The sequence below is a fragment of the Apis laboriosa genome, unplaced genomic scaffold, assembly GCF_014066325.1.
Source record: "Apis laboriosa isolate Shangri-la unplaced genomic scaffold, ASM1406632v1 scaffold45_cov149, whole genome shotgun sequence".
In the NCBI taxonomy this organism is placed as follows: Eukaryota; Metazoa; Arthropoda; class Insecta; order Hymenoptera; family Apidae; genus Apis; species Apis laboriosa.
The window spans coordinates 524,393-539,669 of NW_025223361.1; the positions used below are offsets into that span (position 1 = coordinate 524,393).

Below are 15,277 nucleotides of genomic sequence, written 5' to 3' on the forward strand. Positions count from 1 at the left end.
TATATCGAACAATTTATATAAATAAAAAAAAAATGAAACTCATTAAGAAATATATACATATAACAAAATTTGAATATTATGTTAATTAAATAAAATTATTTTTTTAAATATATAAGATTTCGAAAAAAAGATTAAGAAAATAACATTTCATATGTACCAATATTGTACCAATATGTACCAATCTTTGTTGCGACGGCTTTAATGGAATTTAGAAACATGTTTTTTATTTAAATGATGTTAGATTAGAATTTGATTTACTATGTTACATTGTTTATTTCATAATTCGAATAAAATCTAATTATTGAAAAATAAGAAAAAAAAAAAGACAAATGAAAAATGATTGGAAAAAAGAACATCAAGGCATTTTTTTTTTTTTTTTTTTTTTTTTTTTTTTTTTTTTTTTTTTTTTTTTTTTTTTTTTTTTGACTTTCAAAGTATTATCAGCACATGATAGTTTCGCATCCATCTCACAAAATAAGGATCAGACAAAACGTCAACAATTATAAATAAGAAACAAAAAAAAAAAAAAAAAAAAAAAAAAAAAAAGAGACCATTCAGGTCGCCGGAGAGCCGCATTTTCCCGCAGTGTTCCAGAAGCCAGTTCCGAAATAATTATAAAATAATATCGTTCATGTAATATAATTCATAATACAGAAGTGATAATGAGTTCCATTACAATATTATAAAATATCACAACGTTAATATCTGCCGGATAATGGAATCAAAGACGTGTATAAGAAGCCTCAAAACATCCATATAAATAAGACATTATCTTGAAAATATCGAGGATTAAAGAAACTAAGGAAGAAAGAAAAGAAATAGAGAAAGGAATGTAATTTCTAAATGTGAGTATCGATTATTGTAATTATTAAAAAAAAATTAATACGGGAGAAACGCTTTACCTTGAACTCTCGAAATTTTAACTTGTCAGAAAAAAACATACTTGTATAACAACGTTCGAAATGGTTTTGATATATTTGGAAGCATGAAGACCGGCTTGACTACGTTACAAAACTTAAATAGGTTTAATGACCAGAGACACGTGTTTCATGGAAATTAGTCCTTCGAATTCGAATCCTTTTTTTTTCTTATAGGGAAATAATGATGCAAGTTACCGATGAAGTCATATATGTATCTTTGCGACATGCATTTCAAATCTTGATATATCTTGACCAAACGAAAGCAATATTCTTTGACCGGGTTGCCTTGAGATCACTGACAATACTTTCTTCATCAACAAGTTTCACCTGTTTTATGCATTTACCGATATGACGAAATATTTTTCGTTGGCATACATTTCATCAATATAAAGTTTTCAAGTGGATGCAATTACATTCGATCTTATTATAAATAGCTATTATTAAATAATAAGTATTAGATAACTATTGATAGATAATGAATTTTCTCTTTTATAAAATTTGCATGGGCTTTTTTTTGTATTTGTCTTGAAAAGATATATATGAAACTTCAAATACTGCAAGGGATCTCTAAAAAAAAAAAAAAAATATTAGATAAAATATTTTAACTATGAAGGCTGAATAGTAAACTTTGAAACTAAAGTCATAAAATTCTCGAAACTCTTCAGAGATTCAGAATCTGTTTATTTTTTCTTTCTTTCTTTTTTCTTTTTCAAGAATTATCTATTTATCTTGTCAAGAAATTTTATATTTATTTATATTGAATAAATTTATTTAATTTCAATATTCTGGAAATTTTAATAAAATGAAGTTCATAATCATTCTTTTTCACGAAGAATTTCATTTTTATATTTCATTTTTTCTTTCCTAAACTATTGTTAAGAAATGACGAAATCGCATGAATTAAAATGAGTCTAAAGTTTAAATTGCAACATCTTCAAATTTTTTTACAAGTCATCTTTTACCTAGACTTCGAGATTTTTGGAATTACAAAAAAATTGAAAATTCCGAATGGCCAATCTCTATAAAGTATTATTTATTAAATAATAATAAAAAAAAATTCATTACCTATGCTAATTTTGCAATCAATTAACAGTCTGAGATGAGTGTCAACAATTTCCATGGATCGGTTAATGCACAGCAACGAAACTCGGCGATTGCAATGACACGATATGTCAGTCCATCTCAAGGTTACTTTTCGACCTATATTTCTTCATTCGGATAAATATACGTGAAACAAAACGAGCAGCTTGACAACTGGAATCCTGTTTCGAGGTGAATGTTATTTTTTTTCGGTCATTTCGCTTCGCATGACTGAACCTAAGCAGAAGAATAAATTAAGATGAACAGAAAAATCTGTTAATAGATAATAAAAAAAGGATACGATCGCAATACGCAGACATAAGAAGATCGCGAGCCGCCGAACGTTTTTTCCGCGCATTATTTTCAAATAAATATCTTTTACAGATTGAAAAAATAGTGCAAAATGCGCATCGATCGGCGTCTCGTCTGTGCTCCATTCTCTCATGAAAACGAGAAATGACTACCTTGGCGCGATGACTTAGGAACTAAGCGCTATGTAGTTGAAAAAATACTAAAATGACGTAATGAAAAAATTAATAGAAAATGAATAATCGAAGAGAAGGGTGGATGATGAAAGAAACGATAAATTACGGGCTCCCCCCATTCATTTGTTATTGATTAGATGGCAACGATTCTTAAACATTTCTTCATATTTAATTTCTTGTACTTAATACTGTTCGTAACGTTAAATCCTTTTATTTGTTAAATAACATCGTTTGGAAGCTGATAACGCTTTGACGTTTTGAATTATTGACGAGGATTTACTGTTAGATATTATTAGGTAGAAGAAAACATTAGTGCGTTTGATTTTGTAATACTCGTAAAATATTGCTATTCAAACATTTAATCGATCCACACGGTTAACGCTAGACAAGAATTAATTTTCTATACGACGAATGACTGTGTTGGCAAACATCAATTTTCAAAATGGCTGCTTGAACAATTTACTTGTTACACGTGAGCCCGTAATTCTCGCTATATAACGACGATAAAGTAAGCAATCCCACAAGAATGATGATTGCTACGATATCTATATTAGTCGAGAATAAAAAGCAGAAATATTGTTTCAAGGATACAGGATTTGCATTCGCATGATCCAAATGATAATTTGTCGCATACATTTGAGACGGTCCAATAATCATCGATAATCGTCAAATTGTTAAAACAACTCCTAAAAAGCTGTCATAGTAATTCATAAATAAATAAAAAAATTAGATTTCCTTAAAGCAAAAGCTGATTTTGTGCATACGATTATTAGCTTCACACATCGTTAATTATTTTTCTTTTTTTTCTCTTTTTATTTCGTTGATCTAATTTGCAAAATCGATCAGGTTGGTCGCAACGCGCCAAGGAGTAAAGAATAATGTTTCTGTTTTCCTTTTTTTCTCCTTTTTTTTCCTCTTACACTCTGTGATTGCTTTTTCAACGGCTTCGTTCATTCGTTTTTGCACCGCTGGAAAAAGTATTTGCCACTCTCCATTTCTCTTTCTCTCCCTTTTTTCTCTCTCTGTATCTCATTCACTCTCAACGTAATTTCAGGCACTCCTATATATTTACAGAACGTTATCGTCATCTCGTTTTTGCCATTTTCATTCGCATACAGCGTACGACAAATTTTTTATTGAGCGCCGTCCGCTCAACGCTCGAAGTATATTAGCGGTTACAAGATAATTCGAATAATTAGGGAAAAGAACGAATGTATACAACACCAGCCATTTACCTACGTAACAATTACTATCGCTCTATATACAACGAATCACTAATGCTGTCGCCGAATTGTACCAGAAAAACTGAAAAATCAAAGGCGAGTTTTCATTTCTTTTTTTTTTTTCCTTTTTCTTCTTATTCTTTTCTTCCTTTTTTATTTATTCGTATCTCTGGATCGACGAGATTATTATTATCGGAAAAAGGTACAAGGGACGAGAATATCATAATAATTATAGGAATATTACGAAAAAATATTCAGCCTCGAAAAAATTAAATAATGTGGCACTTGGTGAATCTCGTTCCACCGATTCAAAATATTTAATAAAATGGAATATCTTTTGTGGGAGGAAACGGCGATTCGAATTCTGTATCCAATAAAACGACGCTCCTCTTTCTCTCTCTTTCATATATATATATATGTACACACACACATACGCGCGTCCATTCACGCATACACACATGCACAGACATCGATCATGTACTTCCCAGTACAATCATAATTTTACAAGAACAAAAAAAAAAAAAAAATAAGATGCCAGCATAAAGGCTAAAAATATAGGAGAATCGCGAGAATTCCGATATTACAACGGAAATACTATAAAGTGGAGTTAAATTCCAGAATAAAAATAAATATATTATCGAAACACTGACGGAGATATTCGACAATTCCGCTCGGTTCAAATAGAACCAACTGAACGACTAAATGAACGATATAATGATTATGTAATATGCATATGTATGTGAGTGTATATATACATACACGCACACACACACACACATATATATTAATATATTAAACGCTTGTATCTTAAACGATAGCAAAAAGGCAATGTATAATCGAAACTTATTTCTTTAAAAATTTTCTTTTGTACGTTAACATGTGTAACGGGTCTATTCGAGACTCGCGCTTCCTTTCATACATTTAATTAAACATCGTTCGATCGACGATTGGAACGAACGATTCAGTCCACTTTATAGTAACTGCACGGTTTTACGGTAGATAAAAAAGGAACCGTGAACACAGGTAGAAAAAAGAAGCGTTGGTGTACTATTGTTCAACATTATTTAACACGAAACGATTACAGGTTACCCATTGAACGCCTCTAATCTCTTTCTTTTCTTGTTCTTGTTTTTCTTCTTTTTCTTTATATCGATACGCGTTTTACATATTTTTTCTTTCCAAAGCTATTTATTTTAAACAATATACTCTTTGATTTAATCTCAATGACGAAAATACAACAAAAGAAAAAAAGAAATAATTTTGCATTGTGCCTCGACTTCGCGGAACAAAATACATATTATTATCGTGTTGAGTCATGTGCACCTCTTTCGAAGCGCTCTGTACAAATTCCTTTTTTTTTTTTTTTTTTTTTTTTCTTAACGAAGCGTTTCGGTGCGTATGTTGCATCTCGTTGCCACAGAATCATCCTGGAAATCGACGGTTCCCCCTCTTTAAAATATGCGCACGTGTGTCACGATTCAACGAAGACTGCTTTTCATAATTTGATATATATATATATATATATATATATATATATGATATATATATGATATACATATATATATATATATTTATATATATATATATAAGATATATAAAAGAAACATTTAGCAGCATTTTGAGCGTAAATGACGATCCATTGTACGAGAAGCGTGAAGCACCGAACGCCGGAAGGACAGCTAGGCAACCGAAAGGGATAATTTTAGATTAGGGAGGATTTTTTTTTTTTTTTTTTTTTTCTTTTTTGAGAGATGAAAGATGGCGTTCGTGTTTCGTCGCCGTGTTCACCGTCTTCTCGACGATTCCCTCGTCCAGCATCGTTGATCTCGTAACTACCGGGGCTCGTAGGCCTCGTAGACGAGCTCTGGCACCAGGGCCAACGAGAACGTGGCGCTGACTTGTCTTGCGTACTGTCTTCTTGTCCCGATAGCTTCGTGTTACCTATTATTCTCTTCCATTACCACCTGCTTGAACACACCCGCGGGCATCTGACTTTTGATCTCGTGACTGCCGAGTGCAGTCGTCCCATCTTTCGCAATGAACAGCTGAAGTCCAGTTGCTGTAAATATAAATAATAATCGAAAATTTTAAATTACATATTACGTTAAACGTTATAAAAAAAGAGAAGACGAAAAAGAAAAAAAAAAAAAGATAAGAAAAATGATAAATATAATTCTTATTATATTTTTATTTATAGTCTTATTAGTCTTTATATTTCACAAATGAATATATTTAATAAATAAAAAAGAAGAAGAAAAAGAAAAGACGAAAGATAATTACTTTTTATTATATTCTTAGTTTTTCTATCTATTACTATGTCTTCATATTTCGCATTAAATAAACATTAGGTTAATTAAAAAAAAAAAAAAAAAAAAAAGGAGGGAGAAAAGAAGAAAGATGATAGATAACTCGTTCTAACTATATTTTTATTACGTCTTCATTACTGCGTATTTTACAATTTAAATAGATATTATGTTTTATAATTACATTTAAAAAAAAAATGAAAAATAATCAGTTCACGTTATATTCTTTTTATAATTTATATAATTATTATATATAATATAATATAATATATAATATTTTTTATATAATTTTATATAATTATTATATTCGTTTACATCAAATAAATACTAAGTTTAATTAAAAAGAAAAAAAGAAAAAAATTGATCAGTTATAGCAACAAAATATAATTTTTAATTTTTATTTAAGATTATTGATGTTCGATCATCAATTTCTTTTTATATTTTTCATCATAAGAAAATATTAAAAAACAATCTTGATGATCTTATCGAAAAATTATTTTCTCGTGAGATTTTTTTCCTTTTATATATCTATTTTTATTAATGAGAATGAAAAAGTAAAAAAAAAAAAAAAGAAAAAGAAAAAAGAAACCTTGGATGAAATAAAAGATTTAAAAACTAAATTGGAAAAAAAGAAAAATTATTATATAACAAAATATAAATTAAAGAAATATAATTGAATAAGAATAACATACTCTCAGAACTCTCGAGATCAGTTTGCTCCAAATTCGTTGCTTTGATCAGCTCATCGATCAGGGAATCCGGATTTGGCCTAGTCACTTCAACTCTGCACAAAATCGAATTTCCGGTTCCATCCTCGGCCTTTTTCCTGCGCTCCAGCGCGGCTTTTGCACGATCCAGAGATCCTGTTTCGCTGAGACCCGAACCACTGGAGGGATTTCTACGAAAATAGACATGCCGAAGATAAAAAATTGTTATTTCATCTTTGAGTTCATTTTTTTTCTTATTTTCAAAAGCACCAGTACAGAAAGCACATTACATTTTCAATGAAAATCAATTCAAATGTTGACTGTCAAAATCGTTAGAAAAAATCTAATGTATCTGATGTACAGAATGTTTGAAAAAAAAAAAAAAAAACTATTCATATCTTCTCCAAGATTCATATGGCACATAGATTAACCATTTTTCGAGATATAATTATTTTTGCTTGCATCAATATTATGATCGACTTCTTTCTTATATTTAGAGATGTTCTCTTTCCATTTCCATAGATTATATATGCTAAAATCGATTTCTTCAAATCATTTATTAAAGAATTGGCACACTTCTATTAGAAAATATAATATGAAAATTGAACGAGAACATTCAAAGAACAGAAAGAAAATATAAAAAAATTTCTTTCTTATTTAATAAGAAAAACGTTCTTTATGACACGTATAAGCTAATAATACAATGATGATGCTAATATAAAACAAAAAATGATTTCTCAGAAAAAATTGTATTTTCGACCTATACTTATTATTCCATATGGTAGCGCTTTATGTGTCATATTGAATTTTAAATAATTTTTTTTTTTTTTTTTTTGAAACATTTTATATAACATGGAAGATATTTATATATCACTATTTGTGAACGTGAAAAATAACAATTTTTGAATCTCGTCCCATGACGATATTCTTCGCAAAATTCTGGACCAGTATTCGTCCTCAACACAGAGTCATCAAAAAATTAATTATTGTTCACGAACAAAATTAAACACCACATGCAAAAACATGATTATGCTCGATCAAGGAATATCAAAGTGTTGCTATGATGCTAATGAAACAAATGCAAAGATCAGAAGCGAGGGGCCGATGTTTCGAAATTGTTCAACATGTGTTTTAGCGAAATCGATAGACAAAAGCAAATGGAAATAAGATATGCAACGAATGGCGAAATTTCCAATTGTTTTTTGTATGTATAATTAGGACATTTAGATTGCATGCAAGCTAGCTGCGGTGTATCATACAGCATGAATCCTTACGTTAATATTTAAAAAATCAACCCTTACGTCAATATTTCATACAATTAAAATTCAAAATTTCATATAATTAATGTAATTTAATTTTGTGTCTTTTTAATAAAATTCTAATTTGTAAATGTAAATCGATGGAAAATATATCGAATTAAAATTTAAAAGAAATTTAGAAATGAAAAGATTTTCATTTCATTTCAAAGATTTTTCGTTGAGAAATTATTATAACTAAAAAGATATCCGGTTATCCGGCAATATTAATATAATTAAACCAAACTTTGTCTAAAATGGATGATTAATATTGTTTTTCTGCCATTGCAGATAAATTCATAAAATTTATAAAATTATAAAATTTTTAATTAGAAAATATAAAAATATATCAAAGAATAGGAATTGTATTCGATTTCTTCACATTTGATATCCTTTGCAACAAAAAAAAAGGAAAAAAAATATGCTTTTTTCCAACAAAAAAATTATTATAATTTAATCAAATTAATAGATGGCTTAATTGAATTTAATTAAAATTATTTATATATATATGATTATTATTCAAGATAAGTAAAAAAAATTGTTTTAAGCGATGCAAATTGCTCCTTCTAAAAATATTTTAATTTTTATCACGTTTAAAATCAGATTAGATTAAGATTGTGATATTTTTATCAATTATTAAAAAGATTAGATTAATCAGATTATATAATTATATTAAATGCAAGGTTTTATTTTTGAATTACATGAATTCACGGTCACGAATTGTTAAAAAATATTTTTCACAGGCAGCTAATAATTACACAGGCAGAGTGACGGCATGAACAAACTAACCTATGCGGATACGTGGAAACTAATATCAATGATACTTATTTTACACTTTTTTTATGCAGCTAATTAAAACTTATGGTAAACAATTTACAATTTCAACACCTTACAATACCTTACTCATAACAATCTTCATATTGTGAGCTAAGCAATCAGTTTCTTTATGTATTTTTTATAGTTTAATAAAAATTTTTTGTTCGCTTTGTATAAATCTCGCTGAATCATGATGATATGCAAGAAATATGTAAATTGTAAATACTTTTATTGACTTACATCATTTATTAAGTATTTAATCTTTCATTGTTATCGAGCAAGTGTCAAAGTTTTCTGATTTTTCTGAATATGTTTCAAAATTTATCCACTTATCCAATAATAATCCAATAAAGTGGATATCCAATTTTGAGATAAGATATTAATATCAAATAAATCCACGTGTCCGCGAAACATCGAAAATGTATAAATACATTTAAGATTAAACGCATCGAAAGTACTTCTCGATACTACGTTGGAAATAATAACGTCTAATAATAATTTGTATTATCCGATATTAACCTCGAACATATATTCTCAATGCAGTATCCACTTACGTGAAGTACCCTCGAGTATCAATTCTCAAGAAACTTACTCTTAAATGTATTAAGTCATCCCATAAGTAATATCATTTTACAAGTATAATTCTTATAAAAAAAAAAAAAAAAGTAATAACACGTATACTTATATATTTTTAATTTCAATAAATTAAAATAAATAAATTTCTTATCTTTTTAATTGAGCAATTTGTTTATTGTTAATTCCTTAATTTTTAAAAAAGTTTCAATTACTTAAAAAAATTTCATTATACTATGTATATAAAAAATAGATAACTTTATAATGCTAGATTAGAAAAATAAATTTATCAATCACTAGTTATATAATTTTTAATTATTAATATTATTTAATAATTATTATCAAAATGGAAGAGAAATTTCTGCGATATTTTAACAGTGATACGATTTATTTCACTGTACGAAATTATTTTAAGAAGAATTTGACTTCGTTTAAAAAATTTACTCGATAAATGATTCTTCGTAATTGCAATTCGATTTTTAAAACGAAATTACTTATGGATTTACCCAACATTTGCATCCAAAGAATAAAGCGAAGAGTAAAGAGACAGAGAGAGAGAGACAGAGAGAGAGAGAGAAAAAGAGAGAAAGAGAGACACAGAGAGAAAAAGAAAACAGAGTCGAAAGATCGAAGAGTACAAAGAGAATAGAATTAAGACGAAAGCATGGACTGACGGTGGGGTTATGCTGTTTCGGTGCTGGGAACTCGGTGGAGCGACTTCCGGTACCCCTAAGGAGGACTCCTCGGAGTCCGCTGGGCTGGTGGCGACTGTGGCCAGCTTGCCCCCCGCCCCGTCCAGCAACTTCCGGTGACCTCCAACCATACCCCTGCAAGGATTCACAAAGCCATCCAAAGTGGAAAGAAAGCTACACCATCTCTCTTCCGCACCTAGTCCCCTTTATTTTTATTTTCGCCGCCTGTTTTCGATGTAAATCGCTTTTGCTTTTGACAGTTCGGGCCCTTTCTTTTTAATATTGTTAATCGAATGATGATTTAGGCTTTCCAATAAGTTCGTACTTTATCAGAGCAAGAATTAATGAATCAAAAAAATTGAATATTGGTTTTATTTTGGAAATATTCTAAAGATTCTTTAATTGATCATGTTTGTATCATCGACTTTCTAATTTTAGTAATTTTCTAGTATTGAATAAATTGAATAAATTGAATAAATGAATATATCAAATAATGAGAAATTCTAGCTGAATTTGAAAATTTTATATGACAAAAAAAATAACAAATTTTACATGTTACATGTTAAATAAACGTATATCTAAATATTGACTTGAAAAGTTGAATAATAAAATGAATTTTTCATAAGCTATTCTATATTTAAAATTAATGACAAAGATTCAAAAACATGAAATGCGAGTTTCTTATTTCTTAAGTGACACTTGTTTATTATAATCATTGTTAGCAAAAAATGATTGTTTGATTGAAACATAAATATAATCAAATAATTTGTATTTTATTTTAAGAAAAAAAAAAACTTATTGGTCAACCTAAGTGTTGAAAGCCAGAGGAAGGTTATATTGTTTTTGTTAGAGAGATTATATTATTATATTATAGAAGCAATTTTAGTTCAAAATTATGTAACGCGGACTGTGAAAGTGTTCAGCGATATACATCTTTAATACATGATCTACCAAAATTGATTGATCGTTCAAATTCATTGAGAAATAAAATTGATTGAAAGAGAAATCTTTTTTAAATCATAATCATAAATGTAATTTGGTCAATTTATGCCAACTATAAAATGTAACTCTATTAGCTACATTTGTATATACATCCTTTGGCACTGTTTTCTTTCATAAATGTGATTCATTAATATTTTCTTCTTTATCTTAATATACATTTTAAATACAGTTGCCCTCTATTGCAATAATATAATTTTAATATAATATAATATAATTTTTATACGATTATTGGACGTTAATATTTTTGGAATAGAATAATAACGTGATTCAAGTTAATGAATAGGCGCAGCATATGATATTGGAATAAAATTTATAAATAATTAATATGATGTGTTATCGATAGTTTCTATGATAAAAAATTTGCGCAGTTAATAAAGCAAAGCGGAAGCAAATCTCGCAGCAAATATGTATCTTTGTATATAAGCTTATTAAACATTATAACATATTTGCATGTCTATATTTTTATATATGATATTAAATGTCAATGTAAAACATAAAAGAGATAGAGAGAGAGAGAGAGAGAGAGAGAGAGAGAAAGAAACAATATAATAAAAAGGAAAAAAAAATACATGCATGGAAAAAATAGACTACATTAGAAATATATGATTTATTGCTATATTGAATAGAATTTTTATAAATAAAAAATAATACGCAATAATTATCAAAATAAATCGTATATTTTTAATTTAAAAAAAAATAATAAATTAAAATGGAAAATGACATAAAGAGAAAAACTGCTTATACTACAACTCGATACACATTTTCTGTAATTCTTTTAAATGGATAATATTTAAACGAACATTCTAGAGCCTTTTTGTATAAATATTAAAACTAATATTATTAGCGAAAGTTATAAGTTAACAATAGAAAACGATTTTCTTTTATTTTGTAAGTTATCTATTTCAGTATTTCTCAACTTTTGAATTGAAATGTAATGTCGAATTATGTTAAATTTTTAAGTCGCGACTTAAACAAATTCGAGTATATATTCAATTATACATAATTTTATTTATTATTTATCTAATATACAATGACTAAGTTTAAACTATTAGTTTTTAAAATTTTTATGAAGTCGATTATATAAAGATTCAAATACTGATAAAATTTTGAGTTCTAAACTCTATATTTATAATAAATATTCAAGAACAAAATCACAACAAAAATGTAAATTATATATTACATTATATTATATAGATAACAACTCAAACAATTATATTTATATTTATCATATAAAACAATAGTACATTTTTGTTGTTTCTTGTATATTTGCTAAAAATGTAAAGAAATTAAAATTGTATCAGGAATTAAATTTTTTTGCGACTGTAAATTTAGAATTCGATAGCAATACTATTATTTTAATATATGTATTTATTACAAATACATATATTAATATATAATCTATAATATTAAATAATATATAAATTTATATACCAATATAACTATAAAAAAGTTGAGAAACACTTTTAATTTAATTATTCTATTTTATTTATATAAATTTCAAAAATTATAAGATAAAACATAACCTACAACTTCTCGATTCACTAACATTATTAGTTACTAAATTAATACGCAAGAGGGCTCAGGAAACAGACTGCTTTTACCGACTATGCAATGGCAGTTAACAGAGAATGAAAAGGAGGCAACAGATAGAACGCACAAAAAATCGAAAGGAAGAACCAAGGAAAATTAATTAATTAATTAATTAATCAATCAAAAAATTAATAAATAAATAAATAAATAAAATAAAAAAAAATCAATCATAAAAAAGAGAAAGTCGCTGAATGAATGAAACCTACCTGAGGGTCTGAGCGGTCGTCGCGGAACGTAGCGAGGCTCTGGGGTTATCGGGCCTATGAAGAGGATCGGGAGAGGACACGGCTCTGGCCTGGTCGGCCAATCGCAAAACCGGGCTCATATTTCCTTTCTCGATGCAATCACAGGTTTTCGAAATATTTCTCCAACTTGGGTGACCGATTCTCGGTTTCGCGATCGGCGCGACTATGCTGTTCTGTTGTCCATTCCGATTTTTCATCGACGAATTCGCTACGTTACGCTCATTCGACGAATCAAAACTATGTCTATCATAATTCTTTCGCAATTGTCGCGTTCGCGTTACGTCTTGCGGTGCAGGTATCTTGAACACGTCGATCTCGTTTTCAACGTCCTCGTTAACGCGACACGTGTCGTTTGAAACGATTCCGTTTTCATTTGTTTCATTCTGATCGTTAGATAGTGGAACAACCGCTATACTAGACCTCAAAGAACTTCTCACTGATTTTTCTTCACATGACGAAACAGGGCTGGAAGTAGACCAGAACCGATTTCGTGGATTTCGCAGGATGGAAGACGAAGTCGGGGACTCGATATTGAGAGAAGTCTCAGGTTTTACGGGCTGTTGTTGGGTCGAAGAATTTTGGGAGGTATTAGGAATACGTGGAGCCCATACCGGCCAGGAGGGTGACCTATAAAGATCACAACACAAATATTCAAGCATGCAAAAATAATAATAAACTCATATACAGTACGTAAAAAGATGGAATTGGGAAAATATGGGAGAAATAGATAAAATTATATATATAAATATATATATATATATAAAGAAATAGAGAGAATCCAGAGTCTCAAGAAATTGAATAATAATAACAATAATAATAATAATAATAATAATAAAAGAAAGAAACATAAAAAAGGAGGGGAAAATTTCTCGTACATCGTTATCGATGCCTTCTTGTTAACAGCCACGAACACGTGCTAGATAATAATAAGTGTTCGAGTGGTAAGTTTGGCAGTTCAAAGAAAAGTTAGTATATATACGCATTTATGTTTTTTTTTTTTTTTTTGTTAAGCATCAGGCACCGAAAATTATTAAAACTAATCCATAATGCAATTTAAAAAAGAAATTTTTGTAAAAAGATTCGGCAAAATATAAGACTTAAGCGTAGAGTTTCAAAGCAAAATCGCAAGCGAAATTGCATGGTATTTATTGGCACGCATTTCAAAAAATTGTTAGTGCTGTTGTTACGATGATATTCTTTGCTGCGTCTTTTATCGGTATAACATCCCACGACGTTGATTTATACAAGCAACTGTATTCCTATTACGAAATTCCTCTCATTTAATCCCTTATGAAATACCATGCTCGCTTCATCATCCAAGTAAAACCATAGATATGTACATAATAATGTAAAATTGTCATAAAAAAAAAGAAAAGAAAAGATTTTTTTTAAATATGTAACTACAAAAAAATTCCTAGAAAGAGATCAAAGAGTGAAACACTTTAAAGATAGTAAGATAAGTAATAAGCCGTTAATGAGCCAAAATGAGAGAAGTTCTTGTTACAAAAAGTATGGAGAAGAGAACTCTGGACTATAATTAAGACTTAATTTCTACTTCGATTTAAAATTTCCGATCTAACTACGATCAATCTCTTCGTTTTTCCGGAAATAGAGTTTTCTATTGTTTCACTTTTTTTTTTTTCCATTTGATTCCCTGGTTGGCCGCGTGGCCTTACCTAATGTGACCACTGTCACCACTACTGCTCTGCCTACTGTGTTGACTGTGAGAATTTAAAGATCCATAGCCAGAACCTTTGCTTAACTGACTGGTGTTGCTACTGTTACGAGAATGTCCCGACTCTGTGTGCGCTTCAGCTAAAGTTTCCACTGGAAGAGCCGATGGTACAATCTCGCTCAAGGTCATTGGATCATATGATTCTGTTCCACTAAGAAGTTCTGAAAAAGGAAAGATAGATCAACTATTTGCTAATAATAACAATTTTAATAATTTATTATTCTTATTGTTATGTTCTTTCATTAAATTTCAATTGTATATATAACAAAAATAAAAAATTGCTTTGTACAAATGTTTATTTAAATATCTTATCTTCTGTAAAGAGAAATATGATATGATGTGATACAATAAGAATAAAAATATTAAAAAATATATAATTTTATAATAAATAAAAATTTGGCATATAACAAACAATACAATAGAAGATGAATTTAAAAATAATTTCATTTTATACATTATAAATTTAAAAAATATTTATAAAATATTTGAAAAAGGATATGATTTTTCTTTTTATTTATTCAAGTCATCAAAAAATGAATCTTATCTTCTTATCATTATATATATCATATTATAAATCAACATATTATCAATAAGTTTATCAATTTAAGCTT

At 28.5% G+C, this 15,277-nt stretch overlaps 1 protein-coding gene across 4 annotated transcripts in view; it reads right to left on the minus strand.

Annotated features, from left to right (window-relative positions):
* Window positions 1–2,826: 2,826 nt before the first annotated feature.
* The window catches only part of LOC122716411 (protein FAM102B), a 71,488-nt gene continuing 59,037 nt past the window's right edge, over window positions 2,827–15,277 (minus strand). For 2 of the 4 annotated variants that reach the window (XM_043939449.1, XM_043939450.1), the window contains 4 exons: window positions 14,608–14,827; window positions 12,893–13,558; window positions 6,704–6,909; window positions 2,827–5,767 (listed from right to left, as the gene is read on the minus strand). In XM_043939449.1, the coding sequence (XP_043795384.1) occupies window positions 5,646–5,767; window positions 6,704–6,909; window positions 12,893–13,558; window positions 14,608–14,827 (1,214 nt within the window). In that variant the 3' untranslated portion in view covers window positions 2,827–5,645. Of the gene's footprint in view, window positions 5,768–6,703; window positions 6,910–10,076; window positions 10,230–12,892; window positions 13,559–14,607; window positions 14,828–15,277 lie in introns of all 4 variants that reach the window. The other 2 variants (XM_043939451.1, XM_043939452.1) reach the window with 2 other exon arrangements.